The sequence below is a fragment of the Zalophus californianus genome, chromosome 6, assembly GCF_009762305.2.
Source record: "Zalophus californianus isolate mZalCal1 chromosome 6, mZalCal1.pri.v2, whole genome shotgun sequence".
Classification (NCBI taxonomy): Eukaryota; Metazoa; Chordata; class Mammalia; order Carnivora; family Otariidae; genus Zalophus; species Zalophus californianus.
The window spans coordinates 84,699,832-84,723,612 of NC_045600.1; the positions used below are offsets into that span (position 1 = coordinate 84,699,832).

The window sequence follows — 23,781 nt, forward strand, 5'->3', positions numbered from 1 at the left end:
AAAATGAAAAAAGTTCTAGAACTTTGTTGCACCCTAATGTGAATATACTTAACACTGCTGAACTGTGAGCTTAAAAATGGTTAATGTGGATGGTAGTTACATTGGTGAGCATAGCATAACATACATAGTTGTTGCATCACTGTGTTGTATACCTGAAACTAATGTAACACTGTGTGTCAACTATACTCAAAAAAAAAAAAAAAAAGAAAGAAAAGAAAAAGAAAATGGTTAACATGGTAAATTTAATGTGATACATTTTTTACAATTAAAAAAAAAGAAAGCAAATTCTAGGAGCCAAATTAAAAGAAAGCTGGAAACAAGAGAAGCAAGCTGATGCTGAAGCTTTGGTTTTAGAGGCACCTGTTACAGGTTTTGTCAACCAGGGTTTTAACAATCAGGAAGGGGACAGGTGTAAAAGTACTGAGCCTACACAAGACAGGAGTTGTAAATGCGACACTTCCCCTTAGGCCCTCACTAAACAGCTAGGACCTTCAAAGGGCTATCTTTAGTGCAATATATGATATGTACATTATATTGCAATAATTGTTTTTTTTCTGTAAAATTTAACCACTATCAAAGGCATAAAGTAAGTGGTTAAAAAATTTGCCCTGAAAATTTGTTACTATAGGCCTGCTCCTCACTCAGATTTGGGGTTTAAATTTATACCACTTGTGTGGTCTGGGAAACCAAATCCAGAAATTGTTTTCTGGGTGATCCTGTCTTGTAGTAATGACAGATGCAAATGAAAATTCTCTAACGATAAAAGCACCTTTAAATTCAGGCCTCATAGAAGTCCTACAGATAAAGATCCACAAAATATAGGCTCATTATTCAAAAGTATAAAATACATTAGGAAGCAGGCTATCATAAGCTAATGAGACAAGAGAAATTATACAGCAGAATTAGATATCCAAGAATTCCATATATGGAATTATAGGATAAAGAATACAAAATTAAAATGTTTAAAATGCTTAAGCAAAAAAATGGAACCATATCCTATCTAAAAAAATAAAAAGACCAGTTTGATTTAAAAAAGGACCAAAAAGAACATCTAGAAATTAAAAATTCAATGTATAGGTTAGAAAGCTGATCAAAAACAGCAGAAAAAATAATAATGAACTGGAAGACAGATCTGAAGAAATTATCTAGAACAAAACAGAGAGACAGAAAAAGAAAATCTGAGAGTGAACTCCCGGCAAGGAAGACAGAACAAGAAGATCTTTTTTTTTTTTTTTTTAAAGATTTTATTTATTTATTTGACAGAGACAGTGAGAGAGAGAACACAAGCAGGGGGAGTGGGAGAGGCAGAAGCAGGCTCTCCGTCGAGCAGGAAGCCCGATGCGGGGCTTGATCCCAGGACCCTGGGATCATGACCTGAGCCGAAGGCAGACGCTTAATGACTGAGCCACCCAGGCGCCCCAGAAGAAGATCTAACATATATCAATTTGAGATAGGAAAAAAGAGGTATAGAAAGAAAGGGAAAAATGCAATATTTAAAGAAGAAATGTCTGAGAATCTTCCAGAACCTATGAAAGACATGAATGTTTAGATTTAGGAAGCACAACAAATCCCAAACTGAATAATTATAAAGAAATCCACATCTAGGCACGTTAGAACTTATCTGTAGAACAGCAAAGACAAAGAGCAGATATCTAAAATAGTCAAAGAAAAAGGACAAATTAAATACAAAATGATAACAATTAAATGGACAAAGATCTTCTCAATAGCGACCATAGAACCAGAAGACAAAATTTCTTCAAATTATTGAGATAAAACAAATATTAATAAAGGACTGAAATGTAGGACAACAATGTAATGAACAGAGTTCAAGTATTTTGAAAAGTCCTATATGTATGGGAATTATTCATGTTAAAAGTTTAAGACTGGGCGCCTGGGTGGCTCAGTCGTTAAGCGTCTGCCTTTGGCTCAGGTCATGGTCCCAGGGTCCTGGGATCGAGCCCCGCGTTGGGCTCCCTGCTCGGCGGGAAGCCTGCTTCTCCCTCTCCCACTCTCCCTGCTTGTGTTCCCTCTCTGTCTCTCTCTCTCTGTTAAAAAATAAATTAAAAATCTTAAAAAAAAAAGTTTAAGATTAAGGTACCCCAAAAATTGAAATGGAGTGTATTTTTACTTTTTTTAATTTGTGGAGATTTCTTCTAAAAGTAAAAATATATAGTCTTTCTACTAGATATTTTGGAAATGACTTTACAGCTATTATGATCTCTGGAAATGTTTATGCTTATCTCAGAAAGAGTATCCTATCTCAAAGATTCCAATGTTGATCAAAATTATAAATAGAATTAGAAAGCTTAGTAATTTTAAAGGTTTTTAAGAATGTATCCGGAAAATAAGAGTACTTTCTTTTCAAGACAGAATAATTGACTAGATGCCATAAATTTTTTTAAGTTTATTTAATTCTTAGTGATCTCTACACCCAATGTGGGGCGTAAACTCACAACCCCAAGATCAAGTCACATGCTCTTCTGACTAAGCCAGCCAGGCAGGCACCCTAACTGGATGCCATAATTTAATACAACACTGAATCAAACCAAATGAGCTGAAATGCTTGGCAGAGTGCTACATTATACACTGATAAAAATACTTTTCCTATTTTCAATTTATAATCATATTATTAGAATCCAAATTAACTGGAGCATAACATATTAAGACCAGAGCATACTCTTCCTACTATAGTTAGCATTTGTCAAATTTTCATTAAGGCAATTTTGGCTTCACAGAACAAGAATAAGGTAAGATCAAGAAAAGATTTCTCTTTATTTTATCAAGGAATCACATGTTAAATTTCTCACCTCCAACCAGCCAAGTTCAAGAACTGAGAATCCATAAAATACCCACCTTTCCTACTCATAATTAAGGTTCAGAATGAAAAAAAAAAATCAGAGAAGCACAAAAGGAGCAAAGTAAACAAAAAAAAGAGAGAGAGATTTTTAAAATTTAACCCAAAAGGTATAATTTACAAAGATGAAAATTTAAAAGTAGTTTGTACTTGAGATCTTCATGAAAAGAAAAGGTTTAATGGAGAGGGGATATCACAGACTAGATGCATACTTATAGACAAAATGATGACCCCTGTATTTCATTAGGTATTGAAAGTATGATATTCGCAAAAGAACTTCTTAAGATTAGAACACAGATGTTCTATTTCTTCAAAATTCAATATTAAATTTGTTACTATTTATACCTAATTAAGGTTCCCTACACACACACACACACACACACACACACACACACACACACAGCTATTATCTTTTCTGGCAAATAAAACTTTTTTTACGCAGCTGTATACATCTATTATCTAGTATACATACTATGGTACATTAGTATTACTAAGACCCTACCCTCTGCTCCCAAGCACCTTCCACACTTGTGTCCTCTAATGTAAAAAAGTTACTCTGATTCAAGTAATCAGCATGCTTATGTAGATATGACTCTAGTTCAGATACCTACCCTGTTTCGATGAGCATTGATTGATGCATAACGAACTGTCCCTCGAAAGCCTGCCACAGCACGAGGCTACAACAAAACCAAGCAAAGAGTAATAAAATAAGCTTCAAATGGCAAAAGACTCAGCACACCTGAGCCCATGAAGTAGATGGGAGAAACATGCATTACCATCACAATAAAATACTACTTAAATTTCTAATTTTTTATTGTGAAATTACAGAAAATTAGAAAATATCTCTAAATCATGTTAAAAAAACTAACATTTTAATTATCAGTGAGTCCCATTTTTTGTACCTACATTTTAAAATAAAGTGGCATTTATGACAAATAAATTCTGTACATTAGAAAACACTAAATGCTTTCATATATCCAGAATCATGCCAAGCATTGTAGTACATACACTAATATTCAGGCTCTGGTTACAATTAATTACAGTAACCATAAGGAGTCTCTAAGTAAAGATGCCAACCTCTTAATGTCTTGGCTATTTCATTCAAATTCAATTCGAAGATGATGGCAACTTGTATCCCTCCCTATGCATGCAATTCATATATTCATAAATCAAGTTATTGGGTAACTATTACATGCTAGGTACTGAAATAAATCCAAACATGAATAATACATGATCCCAGTTCTTAGAGAGCTCAACTTAGGATAAAGTCCAAACTCTTCTTACTTGGCCTCCAAGATTTCCATAATTTGGCATTGGCCTCATTCCAAAATGGATTTACTTATGGTTTCTCCTACAACCGTGTTTCTAGCTTATTTTGCTATTCTCTCCAGTGAAAAGCCATCTCTTTACATACCTCCAATGGCTAGCTCTTCTACCCCACACTAACCCCTCTGCTCAAATGTCACCTCCTCAGAAGTACTCCTTAATCATCCTAATCTAAAATACTACCCACCCCCTTCAATGCCACTCCATTCTTTTTTACTCTGCTTTATTTTTTTCTCATAAAACTAATTTTATTTGAACTTTTACTTATTTGTTCACTGCCTATTTTCTTCCACTGAAATATAAACTCTGTGATGGCAAAGTCTTGGTTTGCTCATTTCACAGACATGGAAACAGGCTCTGAGAGGTAACTAAATTTATCTGAACACATAGAATTAGTATGTGATAAAACCAAGCATCAACCAAGGTCTTTTGACTTAAAATCATACACTGTTTCCACTCTACTGCTTCACAAGGATCAAGTCAGTACCCTAAAGACTCATGGATGGCACCACAGCTCAATATGAAAACTTGACAAACCTGAAAATGATCACAGCCAGTAATTTTCATTAGATTTTTTTTCCCCAGTAACTTCTAATTATCTTCAATTAAGATGTATTACTTTTATAGTCAGAAAAAGACTATAACAAATGTTATTTTAAAAATCTTTAGTTACCAGAATCATTCTGGTCATATGCTGTAAGATAAACATTCTATGTGTTCTTCCTTCGTTTGATCATTTTTGTAATTTATGTGTTATCTGCTCAAATTAGTTTTCTATTTATTTCTTCTTTCATGAAATTCTGTCTTCCCTTTCTAAAAATTTTCATTTCATTTCATTTTTAAGTAAGCTCCGTGCCCAGCATGGCGCTTCAACTCACAACCCCAAGATCAAGAGTCACATACTCTACTGACTGAGCCAACCAGGCGCCCTTCTCTTCCCTTTTTAATTACTCCTTTTTGTTTTTGTCTTAAGATTTAACTATTTAAAAAGTATTCTTTGTATTTAATGACAACTCTCAGTAATCAAAAGTTCCTGTGATATATTTTTTAAATCCCTTTTCTTAGCTGCCATTCATTGACAATCATAGTCAGTAGATCTCAATATTTTCCTAAGATACCACAACTAACAGGAATATCTAATATTCTCAATTTGATGGAACTTTGAGATCAGAGATTTCTTGTCTTGACAAAGAATGTATGAAATATATGAATATATATGAAAGCTTACTATCAACTCTTTTCACTAACATTTCACTGGTTGTACTTTTATTCATTACCTGACAAGAGCTTTCACTAACAAAAATGTTTTCATAGCATGTACTTGTGCCCAGTTATTTTCATTCCAGTTAACTATCAGAATAAAAATCTCCAGAGCTATTACCACACTCTGCAACCCAGTCCACGGTTAATCAGACACCTAGATGCCCCCTGACCCCAGATAGATTCTAGCCAAGACAAACCCAGGGGACTCTTTCCAGTTAAGAGTACCCCTGACTTTGCTTCTGCCATGGAAAGGTTGAGCCAGCTGTTTAGAAAGATCTTGATGTGACTCATCAAAGAAATAATGCCAGGTCAAGAAAATTCAGCCACCTTATTATATAAAGCAGAAAAGACAACTCAACCCAACTGGGGAAAATAGTCATATATACAACTAATTCTAATTTAAAGCAGATTATAATTAATATCATTAGCAAGGTACAATGAGCTGTGAAAGCCTAGGAGTGGGAAGCATTAGTTCCATTTGGTGAGAAGGGAAAAGGAAAAGTCTTGCTGAAGAAGAAAGTCTTAACAATAAGGCAACACTGGGTGCCTGGGTGGCTCAGTTGGTTAAACAACTGCCTTCGGCTCAGGTTATGATCCTGGAGTCCTGGGATCGAGTCCCGCATCAGGCTCCCTGCTCAGCAGGGAGTCTGCTTCTCCCTCTGACCCTCCTCCCTCTCATGCTCTCTCTCAAATAAATAAATAAATAATCTTAAAAAAAAAAAGAATAAGGCAACATTTAATGGGGCCTTAAAATAGGTGATCTCTTGACCGTAGAGGAAAAGCTCTCAGTTTTTCCCCATTGAAGATATTAGCTGTGGGTCTTTCATACATGGCCTTCATGATGTTGAAGTATGTTCCATCTATATGTACTTTGTTGAGGGTTTTTATCAAGAATGGATGCTGTATATTGTCAAATGCTCTTTCTGCATCTATTGAGAGGATCATATGGTTCTTATCCTTTCTGTTATTATTTTTTTTAGATATTATTTATTTATTTGACAGAGAGACAGAGAGCACAGGTAGGCAGAGGGGCAGGCTGAGGGAAAGGGAGAAGCAGGCTCTTTGCTGAGCAGGGAGTCTGATGCGGCTCGATCCCAGGACCCTGAGATCATGACCCGAGCCGAAGGCAGTTGCCCAACCAACTGAGCCACCCAGGCACCCCTCTGTTATTATTTTTAAAAGATATTTATTTATTTGAGAGAAAGAGAGCATAAGCAGGGGGAGGGGCAGAGGGAGAAGGACAAGCAGAATCTTCACTGAGCACGGAGCCAATGCGGGGCTCAATCCCAGGACCCTGAGATCATGATGTGAGCCGAAATCAAAAGTCAGATGCTTAACCAACTGAGCCACCCACGCACCCCCTTCTTCTTTCTATTATTAATGTGGTATATCATGTTGATTGATTTGTGAATACTGAACCACCCCTAGAGCCCAAGAATAAATCCCACTTGGAGGTTCTTCAAAAAGTTAAAAAGAGAACTACTCTACGACCCAGTAATTGCCCTACTAGGTATTTACCCAAAGGATACAAAAACACAGGTTCAAAGGGTTACATGCATTCAGATGTTTATAGCAGCATTATCAACAACAGCCAAACTATGAAAGAGCCCAAATGTCCACTGACTGATGAATAGATAAAGAAGATGTGGTATATGTACTACAGTGGAATATTACTTAGCCATCAAAAAGAATGAAATCTTGCCATTTGCAACAACGTGGATGGAGCTAGAGTTATTATGCTAAGTGAAATAAGTCAGTCAGAGGAAGACAAATACCGTATGGTTTCACTCATGTGGAATTTAAGAAACAAAACAGATCAACATATGGGATGGGGGAAAAAGAGAGGGAAACAAACCATAAGAGACTTTTTTTTTAAAGATTATATTTATTTATTTGAGATAAAGAGAGAGCACATGCACAAGTGGGGGAAGGAGGAGAGGGAGAGGCAGAGAATCTCAAGCAGCCTCCACGCCGAGCATGAAGCCAGGCGCAGAGCTTGATCCCACGACCCCAAGACCATGACCTCAGCCAAAACCAAGAGTTGGACACTCAACTGACTGAGCCACCCAAGCACCCCAACCATAAGAAACTCTTAAAGTTATAACAAACTGAGGGTTGATGGAGGGAGGTGGGTGGAGGACTGGCTAGATGGGTAATGGGTATTAAGGAGGGCACTTGTTATGATGAGCACTGGGTGTTGTATGTAAGTGATGAACCCACTGAATTCTACTCCTGAAACCAATACTGCAGTGCATGTTAACTAACTAGAATTTAAATAAAAATTTGAAAAAGAAAAAAAAATAGGTGATCTCTTGAAACCTCCCTAATTGATGGCAATCTGGCAATATCTATCAAAATTTCAAATGTATATATTCTCTTTGACAAAGCCGTTTCACTTCTGGAAAGTTATCTTACACATATATTTGCGTATGTGCAAAAATAATGGATGTATCACACTCACTCACTACATTAATGTTTGTGATAGCAAAAGACTGAAAGTAACCCATATGTTCACAAATATGTTCATAAATAGACTGATTAAATAAATGACAGTACATGCTTATAATGGAATACACTTTGTAGCTGCAAAAAAGAATGAAGAAGCTCTATATCCTGACATGGAAAGATCTCCTAGATACACTGGAAAAAGGCAAGTGCAGAATGTACATCATGCTACCTTTTGAATCAAAAAGAGAAAAATGAGAATATACATTCATATGTATTATATACGCAAGAAGAAGTTCTGGAAGAATACATTAAAGAAATAATAACAATATAGCTACCTAAAGGTTGGAGGAAGGCATAAGAGTAGTATAGAAAATGAATGGCTTTGGGATAGCAGGGGTGAAATAGAGATTTGTTTCACTGCTTACCTGTTAATTTTTTTCAAGTCAGGCTTATTAAGGTATAATTTACACACAGCAAAATTCATACTTTAGGTATACACAGTTCTGTGAGTTTTAACAAAGGGATATAGTCATGTAACTACCACTGCAATCAAGGTATACAGTATTTCTATCGTCCTAAGAGTTCTCGTAAAGCCCCGTATAGTCACAATCCCCTCCCCTCCACTTCCAGTCTCTGGCAACCTCTGATTTCTGTCCCTCACAAGCATTCAGAATTGTGTTTTTAGGTTTACTGCTGTGTAGTGATGTCTCATTGTGGTTTTAATTTGCATTTCTCTGATAACTAAAGATGTTCACCATTTGCTAATGTGCTTATTTGCCATCTGTAGTATCTCTTCTTTGATGAAATAGCTATACAAATCTTTTGCTCATGTTTATTCATTTGTTTTATTATTGAGTTGTGAGAACTGTTTATAGATTCTGGATATAAGTCCTTTGTCAGATGTGTGTTTTGAAATATTTTTCTCCCAGTCTGTGATTTGTCTTTTCATTTGCTTAATAGTGACTTTCAAAGAAGTATTTAACTTTGGTAAATTTTTTTTTAAAGATTTTATTTATTTATTTGACAGAGAGAGACACAGCAAGAGAGGGAACACAAGCAGGGGGAGCAGGGAGCCCGATGTGGGCGGGGCTCGATCCCAGGACTCTGGGATCATGACCTGAGCCCAAGGCAGACACTTAATGACTGAGCCACCCAGGCGCCCCAACTTTGATGAATTTTTACTTTCTTATTTTCGCACTATAGAAATATCTCTTCAGGGGCGCCTGGGTGGCTCAGTTGTTAAGTGTCTGCCTTCGGCTCAGGTCATGATCCCAGGGTCCTGGGATCGAGCCCCGCATTGGGCTCCCTGCTCGGCGGAGAGCCTGCTTCTCCCTCTCCCACTCCCCCTACTTGTGTTCCCTCTCTCGCTGTGTCTCTCTCTGCCAAATAAATAAAATCTTTAAAAAAAAAAAAAGAAATATCTCTTCAAAAATTGTATTTAAAGACATCTTTAAAGAAAAAAGTAAGAGTGGTTAACAACCTAAGAGCACATTTTATTAAAATAAATACCTAGATATTTAAGTGAAAATGAAAAAGAAAAAATAAATTGGACGTCAAAAAAGGGGGTGCCTGGGTGGCTCAGTCAGTTGAGCGTCCAACTCTTGATTTCGGCTCAGGTCATGACCGAGTTGTGAAATCAAGCCCCGAGTCGGGCTCCATGCTCAGCAGGAGTCTGCTTGAGATTCTCTCTCCCACTCCCTCTGCCCCTCTCCCCACTCATGCTCGCTTGCTCTCTTTCTTCTCTCAAATAAATAAATCTTTAAAATGAAAACTGAAAGAATTACAACAGGGAGAAGGAAAAGCACTTTAAGTAAAAAGAACACTGTGTGCAATGCAAAATGGGAGGAAAGTACTGTGTGTGTTAGGGGAAGTGTTTGATAGGGCTGGAACAAATTTGAGAGAAAATAGTGGAAAAGTAGGTTGGAATCAGGTTAAGCAAGGATGGCCTTGAATGTCGTATTAAGGTGTTTGGTTTATAACATGCAGGGAAATGGAATTCATCAAAAATTTTTAAGTAGGAAAGTGACATGATTGATAAAGTGCTTGGGATGCTTACTCTTCTGGAGGTAAAAAGAAGAGACTGGAAGGGGATGTAGGGAGACCAAGGAGGAAACTCTTTTAATAATCCAAACGAGAAGCCACAAGACTACCACAAAGGTAGAGCAGTGTGAACGTGAAGGAGGAGATGAATGTCAGAGACAAAATGAGCTCTCAGGAGAATAAATCTAGCAGGAGAAGGGAAGGACTGTAGGCATGAGCCCAGGCCTATTGCTAACCAAAGGGAGGGGCTCTGGAAAGGGGCAGAAAGCATGAGAACTATGTAATATAGCCCTCAATGGAAATAAGAAAATAGCTGAAGTTGTGGAATGGTAATAGAGAAAAAGACTTAAAAGTTTTGTTAAGTAGGTCACTATAGCCCTAGGCACTGGGAGTTTCAGCTGAATGGTAGGAAGAAGCAGCAGGAGAAAACATGGCATTGCAAGAGCTGAGACACAAAGGGCCAATGTGAGATGCCAGCTGAAGGAGTAAGGAAACTAGGGCATGCTTTAAACCAGGAGGACAAAATAATGAACATAAAGATTCAGATCATTAAGTAAACAGAAGTTCAACTCTGAAACCATATGGAACAGAGTACTGTAAATATATATAGCTCTGGACTCCTTTGTACCTCACGTCCCTATTTATTGTAACTAATACATCTTAAAAGTAAACAGTAGAGGCTCTCAAAACCAATCACAAAAACAACTCATTAATAGTGTAACAGAGACTATCCATCATTCCCTTTGTAATGCATTCTGACTGATGGTCCTCTACTAAGAATACTATTACTAAGTTTGGTAAATAAATTAACATTTTTGTTTTGAGGGAGTTTCTTTGTGGTGATGGCATAGTTTTGTATACTGACAGTGTTGTTGGGTGTACGAATCCGTACATGTGATAAAAGTTTCATATACTCTCCTCCCTCAAGAAAAAGTACATGTAAATTATAGTGAAAGCTGACTCAGGTCTGCACTTGAGTTAGCAATAGTATACCAATATCTATTTCTTAGCTTTGACAATGTACTATGATTATGTAAGCTATTATCACTGGGGGAAGCTAGATGAAAGCCACATGATAACTGCACTATTTTACAAAAGCCACCTGAATCTGCTCCATACTCCAAAACAAGTACCGTCAAGTCTACAGAAGACAGAAGACAGACTGATTCATGCAAAATTCAGAATGGAGGTTATTTCTAGAGCTGCAATGGCCAATGTAATAGCAACCTAAAACTAAATGAAATTTAAAATTCAGTCTCTCATTTGCTTTGGCTACAATTCAAGTGTTCAATAGCCCATGTAGCTAGTGGCTACCATATTAGTACGGATACAGAACATTTCCATGCTCACAGTAACTTCAATTAGACAATGCTGCTTGAGGAAGAAAAGGGAATGAGATGTATGGTGCTAATGAGCTAATTCTTAACCTAGATGGAGGCCATAGATGTTTTAATATTCTTCCTTAAAATTTTGATATGTGTTTTTTACACTCTTCTGGAATACATAATATAGCAAGACAAAATAAAAATATTGATTTTTTGCAAATAACATGATGGCATACCTAGACAATTCAAGTGACTCAAGTTTCTTAAAAGGAATAAATAAACAAAATTGTATGATATGAAACAAAACTACAAAGGCAACTTTGGTTTTATATTAGTGGAGCAATATGAAAAAATGATTTCAATCATAATCATGATTGAAAAAAGTATGAAATTAAATTTATTTGAGATTTAAGAGATTTAAAGAAAACCATGAAAATCCTACTGAAATTCTAAAAGGAACTAGCTAGTGATATGTAACAAAAAGGGAAAGTTCATTCCTTACACAGAGTGAACTATTCTCTCAACTCTCTTCCCTCACTCTTCCATAGTGCTAACCTGATCCTTACTCAGGTTAAACCTAACTCTTAGACTAAACTGCATTTCTAAACAAGCAGTTAAAGGTGTCTAGAGAAAAACAAACTGTACTGACAATCTCACCTTAAATTACCATAATACTCAAATGAGCTTTCAGCACAGGTCTACAGTCTATTTTGCTGAGGCTAGTTCTCTTCTCCCTCCCCATGGTAACGATGTCACTTGTCCTCTTTCGTCAACCTCCAGCACCTTTCTGCACTCTCAGCAAAAGGCCTTACCTTCATGAAGAAGATAAAAGCCATGAGAGAACTTCAACTTCCCACTACCAAATCTAAATGCTTACCTGTATCTGTGTCTACTTATTCAGCCTTTTCTCAGTTACAATGGAAGAAGTGTTCTTGCTCTTAGAGAATGGGCTAACCTCATCATTTGTGCTCAGGTTCCTTCCCTTGGTCATGCAAGAATGTGTCTCCTAGAATTGTTCCTGCTCTGTCCTACATTATCATTTTTTTTCATGTCTCCTGGAGCATTACCATCAGTACACAAGCATGCTATAATAACTGCCATTTAAAAAAATAAATAAGAAGGAAATGAATAAACTCAGGAATGAAGGATTTTACTTCCCTTTCAACTACTTCCCTGTTTTACCAATCTTCTTTAAAATAAAACAGCTCTAAGTTGGTTAATCGTCCAACTCTTAATTTCAGCTCAGGTCATGATCTCAAGGTTGTGGGATGGAGCCCCACGTTAAGCTCTATGCTCAGCATGGAGTCTGCTTATCCCTCTACCCTCTGCCCCTCCCCCCCCACACTCACTCTCTAAAATAAATAAAATCTTAAAAAAAAAATAAAATAAAATAGCTCTGAAGGCACCCTGGGTGGCTCAGTACGTTGAGCATCCATTGAATACACTCTTTTCTTGTTTGACCACTACTTGTCTCTCTGCCTTTGGATTTTCTCAGTGGCAAGTAGTTGAACCTCATCTACTTGGGACCACCAAAGCCAGGTACTCTTGCACCCCTGTGCCCCGGCTACACCCCCACCCCCAATCAAGTGATTCTTAAATTTATATTTCCAGTCCTGATTTCTCTTTTGAGCTATATTACCATATCAAATCACCTTCTTGTTATTTCCATCCGGAATCTAAGAAGCATCTCAAACTTAACTTCTAGAAAATAGGACCTCGTTTTTCCCTTATCAAATCCACTCTTCAGCCTTCTTCCCCATCATGGTTAATGGCATGACCATTCATTCAGGACAAAAATTTAGCAGTCAATCTTGACTTTTCTTTTTCCTTGACATCCCGATATTACCAAATCCAAAAGGAAGGCTTGTTAAGTCTATCTTTAAAATATATGCTAAATATGACCATTTCTCACCACCTTCATTGGCGCACCCTTAATGCCCTAGGTCCCAGTCGCATGCAATAATCACTGGACCAATGGCATTAGCCTTCTCACTTGTAACTTTCTGATTCCACTCTTGCTCTCAACAGCCTCCTCTTCACAGCCAGAGTGACTTTTTTTTTTTAAAAACACATGTTCTAAAAATTGAAAAACTTATTTAGAATAGAAACGGGATTCCAGAAATATATTCAAATATAACAAACTACACAGAACCTAAGTTCTTTTCTGCATGGCTACTAATTTACACAAGAATACTGATAAAACTGAAGATAGTCTCCCTACAATTTCCAGGCACTGAAATTCTCCTATGGCTATGTTTTAAATATAATCTACTTCTGTATATAATTCCATTATGTAATCACCTTATTGACAGATCAGGTACCAGATTATGCAAGAACCCTGCTCAAAATTTTCCAAAGGCTTCCTATCATATTTAGAATAAAACATCTTTGCAAAATCATACACAATCTAGGGCCAACCAACCTCTCACAGCTCACCTCTCTCCACTTAACTCCTCATCATGTTATGCTATGTTGTGCAAAGCCACAGTAGCCTCCCTACTTTTTCTTGAACAGACCAAATTTACTATGCCTCAGGGCCTTTAAACTTGTTATTCCCTTTGCCTGGAAAACTCTCTTTCCAGATATTTACATGGCTTATTCTCATACTTCATTCAACTTTCAACTCGATACCTCCTCAGAGAAGTCTTTTTAAACTAATACTTCTAAAATATTCTCCTTTTTTTTTTTCTGGTACTAAAGTAGTCTCCTATTCTCACTGCCCATCACTCTCTATGTCAATACACTGCTTTGTCGCGGCGCCTGGGTGGCTCAGTCGTTAAGCGTCTGCCTTCAGCTCAGGTCATGATCCCAGGGTCCTGGGATGGAGCCCCGCATCGGTCTCCCTGCTCCGCGGGAAGCCTGCTTCTCCCTCTCCCACTCCCCCTGCTTGTGTTCCCTGTCTCGCTGTGTCTCTCTCTGTCAAATAAATAAATAAAATCTTTAAAAAAAATACACTGCTTTGTGTTTATTCAAAGCATATATCACTACCTAAAATTATGTATTTGTTTTTTATCTGTCTTCACCAATAAAATATAACCTCCATAAAAGCCTCATTTTGGTCAGCTTGTTCACCACTACAGTCCCAGCACCTAGGTCCATGCCTCACACATATTATGTGCTCATTAAATATGTTACGTGTATGAATAAACAATAACCTGGTAATAGTCTAAAAACTTAAAAATAAAAGATATCTGGAAAAGAAATGGGATTCCAGAAATACATTCAATCTAGCAAGCTACACAGAACCTAAATTCTTTACCTGCTTTACTATCTATTAATGCAAGATCTTCACCAGAATCAGAAAGATTCTCTCATAATTTTTAGGCACCTAAATTCTCATGTGCCTATATTTTAAATATAATTTACATTTATGTATACAAGTCTATTATTACATACTTAGCTCATTCAAAAATCAGTATTTCAACTTCTGTGCAACTAATTTGCTAGAAAAGGAAAATCACAATCAGTACCAAGTTAAAACAAAACTAAAGGTAAAAAGGAGACATCAGAAGAACTGAACTACAGGTATGACAATATAAGGAGCTCCAATGACCTGATCCCCAGTAAAACTGGTGAAAATTATTTTAAAAAACTAAAGCTCTTGGACTGCATGGAGCACTGGGTGTTATGAACAAACAATGAATCATGGAACAGTACACCAAAACAAATTATGTAATATATGGTGATTAACATAACAATAAAAAATTAAAAAAAAAAACTAAAGCTCTTGGAAACGGTCCTGAGGGCAAATAACAAATAGAGAAACATCTATTCAAGAAAAGTGAAAATTCTATGGTACTTGAACCCAAACCGTTCTCTCCCTCCTCTCTTCCAGAGCAGAAAGGGTGGCTCCACTCCAGATTGTTGCCACCAAGGACACAGGACTCCCTCATTCCCCAGTTCCCAGCCAGAGGGCTTTCTTCCCATAGAAGCAGGACTTCAGCATTTCTGAGGTTCTTCCAGCTCTCTGTTGCGGGGGAGGCTAAGTCCTGGGTTAGTGTGGATAGAGAAGTTTCTTTCTTGCACCCAGCGCCACTCATGAAATGGAGGGTCTACCTTGGGTATATGTTGACAATACTGAGGGCCCAAAAGCCCTCCCCACACCCCACCACCACCACCACCCCAGCTCAGGAGGCAGTATTTCCATGCCAGGAGAGACAAGCTGAAAGATCTCCACCTTCTGCCCCATCTCAGCTCCTAAAAAGAAAGGATGTCATTCAGAAGCTTACCATAGTCCTCAGCCCAACTTTAGAGCCCTGGCTCAGAGATTTTGCCTGGGGGCAGGAGAAAGGCCATTTAAAAAGACACCTCCTAATCTCTTCCCAAAGGAACTTATCTTGTTTGCAACAGTAAAGTTTAAACTTAAAGCATTTCTCAAAAATAGGGAGGTTGTGGTATTGGGAATTGGGAGATCTGTGGAGCTAATGAAGATAAAGCCTAGACTACAGGCTGGCCAGGTAAGAGAGAACAGGAGGAGTAAGACAATTGGAAGGAGGGAGGCCTCCCAAGGTCAGAAAAACACAAACTGGGACCTCAGAGATTTGATTATATTAGTTTGTCCAGGAATTTATGCCCCAGGGTACTACTGCAAACAACAGGGCAGTCAGCCAGCAATTACTGGAGCTTAAAAACTGGGTATGGCCAGGGCAAGTGCAGAAGAGAGCCCTACCAGTACAAGTGTCATTCCAGGGTGACCGCAGGTTGACTGCCCCAGGAGCAAAAACAGAGACCTAATACTCTGTGTTGGGGAAGGGGAGGGGTTGGGAGGGTGGCAGGGGAAAAGCCCTCACTGAAACTAATCCAGTTCAATCCCTAAACACATAAACAAGCAAATAACAATAACAAGCCCTGGAAAGGAGGACCCGTATCTAAAACTATATTATCTAAAATGTCCAGTTTCCAACAAAAAAATTAAAAGGAATCAAAGAAACAGGGAAGTATGACCCATCCATTTGGGGGTGGAGAGAGGCAACAGAAACGGCCTTCTGGATAGGAAATGTACAACAATGAAAACAGAACTGCAGGATATAGAAAGAGCCTCAGACTGCAAAAAAGACCCTTGCTCCTAAAGGGCCAATGTGTGTTCTTACTACAAATCCACTGTAAGTCTGTGTCTAATGTACTTTTTTTTTAAAACATTGTATTTATTTATTTGACAGAGAGAGAGTGAGAGAGCACAAGTAGGGGGAGCAGCAGAGGGAGAGGGAGAAGCAGGTTCCCCGCTGAGCAGGGAGCCTGATGCGGGGCTTAGTCCCAGGACCCTGGGATCATGACCTGAACCGAAGGCAGATGCTTAACTGACTGAGCCACTCAGGCACCCCTAATGTACTTTTTTATTAAAGCTACAACTTTCGATAAAATTAATTAACTCTATCCTATAATTTCATCATAAAATCTATATGCTACTTCTTGGATAAGATCCATTCTATACATAATTCATATATCTTTTTTTAAAAGTGATACTATAAATAACAGGTTAATTCTTGAATATTTTAATAATAATATGAAAAATCTTACTGGTCTGACGTCACCACAGGAATTGGTAAATTGTCGAGCCAAGCCAAAATCAAGCATGTAACATTTCCTACATGTACTAGGAAAGCGACCCATGGCGAAGTTCGACTAGAAAAGCAAAGAAGGAAAATATACATATTCTTACAATACTAAGTCCTTACATCTATCCTTCCTATATTTTAATTCTATTTAAACTCTATATAATACATATGTCTCAAATACACTACTTTAATCCATGATGTTTACTGGATGTTAATACATAATCTCGTTATGCGTTCTATTAATGCCCAGGAGCAGGTAACTTTGAGGAACAAAGAATTTAAGTGATGGAACAAAGTTACAAATAATACTGACTCAAGTGTAACTCTACGTTCCTTGAAATTTTAGTCTAAGTGACTGCTTTAAAGACAGCCCAATTCTTCCTTTTTAAAATGGGAGGAACTAGGAGTGAGCAAAATTAAATACATAGCTAGAAATTTAAATGAATTTCCTATGAGCATCATAAAGCTGAATTTCACTAAGCAAAAAAATTAAAATTCAATTTAAGGAAACATTTCAAAACAGACTTAAGGAAAATATACTTTGCCTTCTTCCCTTAAAAAAATAAATGTAATGTTAAATGAGCACAGACTTGCAAAGATGGTGTATGTAAAAAGAGAATTTATAAAGGGAAAAGCAAAACTGCAACAGAATTGTTAGCTTTTATTTTAAAATACTGTTCTACTTAGGGAGCTTTCAGATGAAAATGGAAAGTCTTCAGTCACCATGTTTTTAAAGTAGTGACATTTAGTTTGGCATAGAATTAAGTGCAAGAGAAATCTACATTACATTAAGTCTGACTCTACAATGTTAATTTTAGTTGGCATTTTCATGTAAACTATTTAATTTTAAAAATCATGTAGCTACAGATGGGTGTAATTTTCAACTGCACTAACCAACACATGATATATTTATAGTAAATACAGTATATCAGAAATGGATCACTTCCCCTTGTGAGCAATAAAAAAACCAAGAAGGAAAAATAAAAGCATATTTCAGTTATGGAAATGACAATTTCTAAGAAGAAACGGAATAGAAAAAAATACTATATATTGCCACTGTAGCACTCAGAAGAAAAAATGTCTTTCATAATTGATGGTTCCTTATAAGTACAATTTGTCACTTGAGAAATAGTTCAGAGAACACAGTGCATACATCTAAAAGCAACATATGTATATGTTTTTACACAGTATCAGGAAAAAGAAATCTAAAGAATAACTTCCAATTTTGGTGTAAGGCTAAGTAACTAGAAATGTTAACACATAATAATAATAGTCAAGCATTAATCATTTTTAATTTGGCTGTGAGCAACATTTTCATTGTATGAGAAAAGCTCTTGAATGTTAAATTGTGGTTTGTAGTTAGAAATTTTTTTTTATGTAATTAGAATTCTTTTAAAAAATTGAGAGACAAGTTACATTTTGCTTCTAGTTACTGAAATTAAAATATTACCTTGTATTTAATAATGGAAAGCAAATACAGAAAGCTACATTCATAATTTATTGGATCCCATCATCAGATTAAGAGTACAAAGCAAACTCATTCTGTGCTCGGACTTGAAAAGGCCCCTTACCGGTTTGATGTCTCGGTGCAAGAATCCCACAGAATGGATGCTCTCAATAGACTCCAGAATCTGTCTACCCAACCGAAGAGTAGTGCTAATGGTGAATGTACCCCGGGACTGGCTACGGCGTAGATCTGCCAGATTCCGACCCTGTGGAAACCAAATAAACACTTCCAAATATGGTACTATGTTATAAGAGAAGACTGGGAAGTTATTCATTTATCATTAAAAATGTTTTGACAGGGGAACCTGGGTAGCCCAGTTGGTTGAGCATCCGACTCTTGGTTTCCACTCGGGTTGTGGTCTTGGGGTTGTGGGATGGAGCCCTGCGCTGGGCCCACACTCAGTCGGGAGTCTGCTTGGGACTCTCTCTCTCCCTCTGCCCCTCCCCCTGCTCATGCTCATGATCTCTCTCTCCTCTCAAATAAATAAATCTTTAAAAAAATGTTTTGACAGAAAGAGCAAGGATTTTACCCAAATCGTGATCCTCTCATTCAAGAGAAGAGATTCCATTAAGGTAATACATGAATGTTTCAGACAAATTTAAGAATAACCAGAAGTTTTTGAACATATTATGTTTTTGAGTCATCGTGTTTCCCTTTGTCTTTCATGCCATAACAAAATATTGTCTTATTTGAAAATATAGAAAATGTATGTACCCAGAGCAATAATTCCTCATTACTGCCTAACATGCTCCCATACAAACTACTTAATTTTTCTGTGTCATGGTTTCCTTATAAAATGAGGGCAATGATACCTACCTCGCAATGTTCTATGAAGATTAAACAAGATCCACATAAAGTGTTTACCATACTGCCTGGGACACAGTAAGTACTCAATAAATGCTAATTATTGTTATTATAAACAAAAATGACATGAAACAAACTCAATTATTTCAATTGCTTGTATCAACAGATAAAAGCTTGTGCCAGATGTGTTACATCATGATTGCATTTAATCCTCACAGCCCCCTAAAATAGAAGATGTTGCAGATGAAGAAACTGAGGCTCAGAAAGTTTAAACAATGTTAACCTACTAAAGTTGTTTTTCACATCTAAACCTGTTTGAATTTGAACTTGTTGTTTTGTTCACTTCACAGTGCTGCTCCATCCGGAAAGTTCTTTATTGCCTAGGTAACAAACCAATAATTTGATGAGAAGAGCAGGGCTATGATGCTGCAGTTCTATGGCCCAAAGAATGGAAACTGGCTCCTCTATCACAAGAGAATTTAAATAGCCTAATCTCTCTATTCCCCAAATTTTGTAGTGTATGTTAGGGATTAATACCACCAATGCCATCACCTCAACAGAAGACAGCTGATTCACTTTTGAAAAAGTAATAAATTCTTAAATTATTTCAGTGCCACTTAAAATACTAACTAGCACTCAAGTAATTGAAGAATCGAGAAAGTACAAGAAAGTCAGGAGCCTTTCCCACTTCATCGCTTCTTTAAAAATGCAGTTTTAGGGGCACCTGGGTGGCTCAGTCGTTAAGCATCTGCCTTCGACTCAGGTCGTGATCCCAGGGTCTTGGGATCGAGACCCGCATCGGGCTCCCTGCTCCGCGGGAAGCCTGCTTCTCCCTCTCCTACTCCCCCTGCTGTGTTCCCTCTCTCACTGTGTCTCTGTCAAATAAATAAATAAAAAACCTTTTAAAAAATTAAAAAAAAAATTTCTCACAGCACAAACTGGCAGTTCTCTTTATTATGAAATTTTCATGTTAGGAGAATTTATTGTTCTCTACATCTCAGCAAATGTCAAATAAATGATAATCTACAACAAGTTTTACAATCCCATGAGTAGCTAATAACTTATTAGCATTCTAGTAATTTTTTCTCAAAAATCAGTATTTTGATTTCAAAAAATATACCTAAGAAATATTAGAACTTTATTTGTAAACAACTTTCACCATTATAAGAGCTTTTGAAAGAAAATGAATTAATTCGGTTTATGGTATTAATAATGATTTTAAATTTCAAATCTTTAATTTTTTAATTTTTAAAGATTTTATTTATTTATTTGACAGAGAGAGAGAGAGTGCACAAGCCAGGGGAGCGGCAGGCAGAGGGAGAAACAGGCTCCCCACTGAGCAGGGAGCCCCATGCGGGGCTTGATCCCAGGACCCTGGGATCATGACCTGAGCATGGGGGAAAGTGGTTTTTTTGTTGGAGGAAAGTTATTAACATGGTAAGTACAAGCAGGTTTTATCCATCAAATTATACTTCAGAGTATAAACTAAAAGTAGTCATTATCTGTTATAGAGAAAAATTGAAAACAATCTAGGTATCTATCAATAAAGGAAAGGTTAAATAAATTATGGTACACTCATCTTACTGAGTGGTATGCAGCCACCAAAAAAAAAAAAAAGAATCCTTATTCATAATAACATAGAATGAATACTATTGAATGAAAAAAGCAAATTCATTTTTCTCTAAGTAATTCTATAAATTTAACATGATCCCAATAAAAATGCAAGTGGATTTTACTATTAAAAATGTAAAATACACTTAAAAGAAAATAATATAATGAACCCTCATATACCTACTCATCACCAAGAATTAACAATTATCAGTTCATAGCCAATCTTGTTTCACCTGTTGCCAAAGATGGAACAATTTGAACATTAAAAAGAAAAACAACTGCAATAATTGATAACCATAAAATATGTGAAATGCATGAACTCCTATTTTTTTAAAAAGAGAGAGCTCATTTGTCCTCTTTGGAAAATATTAGGGAACCAACTCATTATTCTGAAAACTAGTAAAAAGAAGAAAGAAACAAGTATTAGTCCTGCCCTTCGTGTATAAAATTTATCTCAGGTAACCTAAGTAGTTGGTGGAGTGCTTTTTTGAAAAAGAATTCCAGCTAATAAATTAAGAAAGACTGACAGAATTAGAATAGTACATCCGCAGCCGCACTGAAGTAATGGATCTAGGCAATGATTACTAATGGGTTGATAAAACTTAAGAGAAAAACCACTGGGAACTTTAAAAAGGATGCATCAGGCTGACTGTCTCCCTGAATCTCAAGGATCATTCCTAACAATATTAAAAAGAGACAACCCAGACATTGCTTACTGATGTGATGCAAGAGGAAGCATACCACTCACCTCTGAAGTACTCTGGCTAATTAAAACAAAAGAGCTAATCACCAGTTTACAGAAAATACAGTGGATAGAAGAACATGTTAAACAAGGAGGGAGATAATCAGCAAACTCCAGAATATGAGAACTTCATGATAAATGACTTCATTTTTATCAATGACAGTATGAACAATAACAACAAAAAACTAAAAACAAAAAAACAACAAAAAAAAGAGGGAACCTATTATAGAGTAAAAGAGGTTTAAGAATTATATCCACCAAATGCAATGTGTGGAACCCTGTGTAAAACCAGATTTAAGGAATTCAAATATAAAAAAAATAAAAGACAGCGGGGGAAGATGGCGGCGGCCATACCACAGTGGGCCTGGACCGTGGAGCAGCTGCGCAGCGAGCAGCTACCCAAGAAGGACATTATCAAGTTTCTACAGGACCACGGTTCAGATTCGTTTCTTGCAGAACATGAGTTACTAGGAAACATTAAAAATGTGGCCAAGACAGCCAACAAGGACCATTTGGTTACAGCCTACAACCACCTTTTTGAAAGTAAACGTTTCAAGGGTACTGAAAGTATAAGTAAAGTGTCTGAGCAGGTGAAAAATGTGAAGCTTAATGAAGATAAACTCAAAGAAACCAAGTCTGAAGAGACTCTGGATGAGGGTCCACCAAAATATATAAAATCTGTTCTTAAAAAAGGAGATAAAACCAACTTTCCCAAAAAGGGAGATGTTGTTCACTGCTGGTATACAGGAACACTACAGGATGGGACTGTTTTTGATACTAATATTCAAATGAGTTCAAAGAAGAAGAAAAATGCCAAGCCTTTAAGTTTTAAGGTTGGAATAGGCAAAGTTACCAGAGGATGGGATGAAGCACTCTTAACTATGAGTAAAGGAGAAAAGGCTCGACTAGAGATTGAACCAGAATGGGCTTATGGAAAGAAAGGACAGCCTGATGCCAAAATTCCACCAAATGCAAAACTCATTTTTGAAGTGGAGTTAGTGGATATTGACTGAAATAGCAATGCTTCGGATATAAAGACATCAGCAACAATGAAACATGGCCTTGAAGAAACTTATGTAACTAATTAGAGCTGGTTACTATTGTAAGGGAAGAGTCAACTGGAAAATTCAAGAACTCCGATATTGTTTACCTAATCCCCAACTTTTAATATATGTAATCCATTATAATTCCCTAAAGTTCGAAATATTTTACTACAACTGTGTAAAATATTGGTTAAGGAGAAATGACTTTCCTTTTACCTCATGTTGTAAACTAAAAGGCTCAATAAAAACATATTCAGTGTCTTGAAAAAAAAATAAAAGACATACAATAAGGAAATCTGAAGATCATCTTGATATTTAACGCTATTATGAAGGAATTACTGTGTACTGTGATTAAGAGGAGAAAAAAGGAATCTCTGACTCATAGGAATACATATTCATGTATTTCCAGATAAAATATGCCTTCAGTTTGCTTTGAAATAATCTGGGGAGGGAGAGGAGAGAAAGAATACATCAGGAACAAGATGGGCCACATACTGAAAACTACTGAAGCTGGGTGATGAGTACATGGGTGTTCATTATACCATTCTATTTTTGTGTATGTTTATAAGTTTTAAAAATATGGCAGCTCTGATGTCAGGCAAACTAGATCTACGTCTGTACGGTTACAAGATTCAAAATATTTTTTTGCCCCTCCCTAGGTGATAATGCTTTTCACAAAATATCACTCTTAGGCTATACTAAAGCTGCTCATGTAAAGCCTCAATGGTGAAAGGAAATTTCATGAGACTTGTCCCAGGTCTTGCTGGTAGAAATGAGAAAAGAAATAAGTACAACTTCTTGAACCCATAGATTTTAAGAGCCACCGAGGCACCCCAGTCCTTAAAAATTTTAAGGCAGATATTATACAACTGAATCACCAAGAGGAAAAGAGTATTTAAGAATAATAAATTTACGGGGCACCTGGGTGTCTCAGTCAGTGGAGCATCCATCCCTTGATTTTGGCTCAGGTCATGATTTCAGGGTCGTGAGATCGAGCCTACATTGGGCTCTGTGCTAGGCACAGAGCCTGCTTAAGATTCTCTCTCAACATCTCCTGCCTCTCCCCACCTACCATAAAAAAAAAAAATGAATTTAGGGTTTTTAGAAGAAATTAAAAGTGCCCGTGAGAAGCTGAGTATGTAAATTTTATCACAATATACAGGGGAACCTAGGAGTTATCTTCAATATGTCATATAAGAGAGAGTACCCTCTAACAATTATACTAGCTTTAGTCCAAATCAAGTCAATCATAACTGTACAGAT

The 23,781-nt window shown here is 36.9% G+C and overlaps 2 protein-coding genes across 11 annotated transcripts in view; one reads left to right on the top strand and one right to left on the bottom strand.

Moving 5' to 3' along the window:
• Positions 1-23,781, bottom strand: part of TTBK2 (tau tubulin kinase 2) — a 155,331-nt gene that overhangs the window by 48,507 nt on the left and 83,043 nt on the right. For 9 of the 10 annotated variants that reach the window (XR_003515711.2, XM_027570402.2, XM_027570400.2 and 6 more), the window contains 3 exons: positions 18,383-18,523; positions 16,774-16,878; positions 3,466-3,531 (listed from right to left, as the gene is read on the bottom strand). Coding sequence is in view for 9 of the 10 variants with exons in the window: in XM_027570402.2 (XP_027426203.1) it covers positions 3,466-3,531; positions 16,774-16,878; positions 18,383-18,523 (312 nt within the window). In the remaining variant the exon portion in view is untranslated. The remainder of the gene's footprint in view (positions 1-3,465; positions 3,532-16,773; positions 16,879-18,382; positions 18,524-23,781) is intronic. The other variant, XM_027570405.2, reaches the window with a different exon arrangement.
• LOC113909382 (peptidyl-prolyl cis-trans isomerase FKBP3-like) lies at positions 21,798-22,860 on the top strand. The gene has a single exon (XM_035727951.1). It carries the CDS (start codon positions 21,814-21,816, stop codon positions 22,486-22,488), a length of 675 nt encoding a protein of 224 aa, XP_035583844.1. The 5' UTR covers positions 21,798-21,813; the 3' UTR covers positions 22,489-22,860.

Excerpts from the sequence above, each read along its gene's own strand:
- LOC113909382 (XM_035727951.1), top strand. The coding sequence starts at position 21,814 with ATGGCGGCGGCCATACCACAGTGGGCCTGGACCGTGGAGCAGCTGCGC.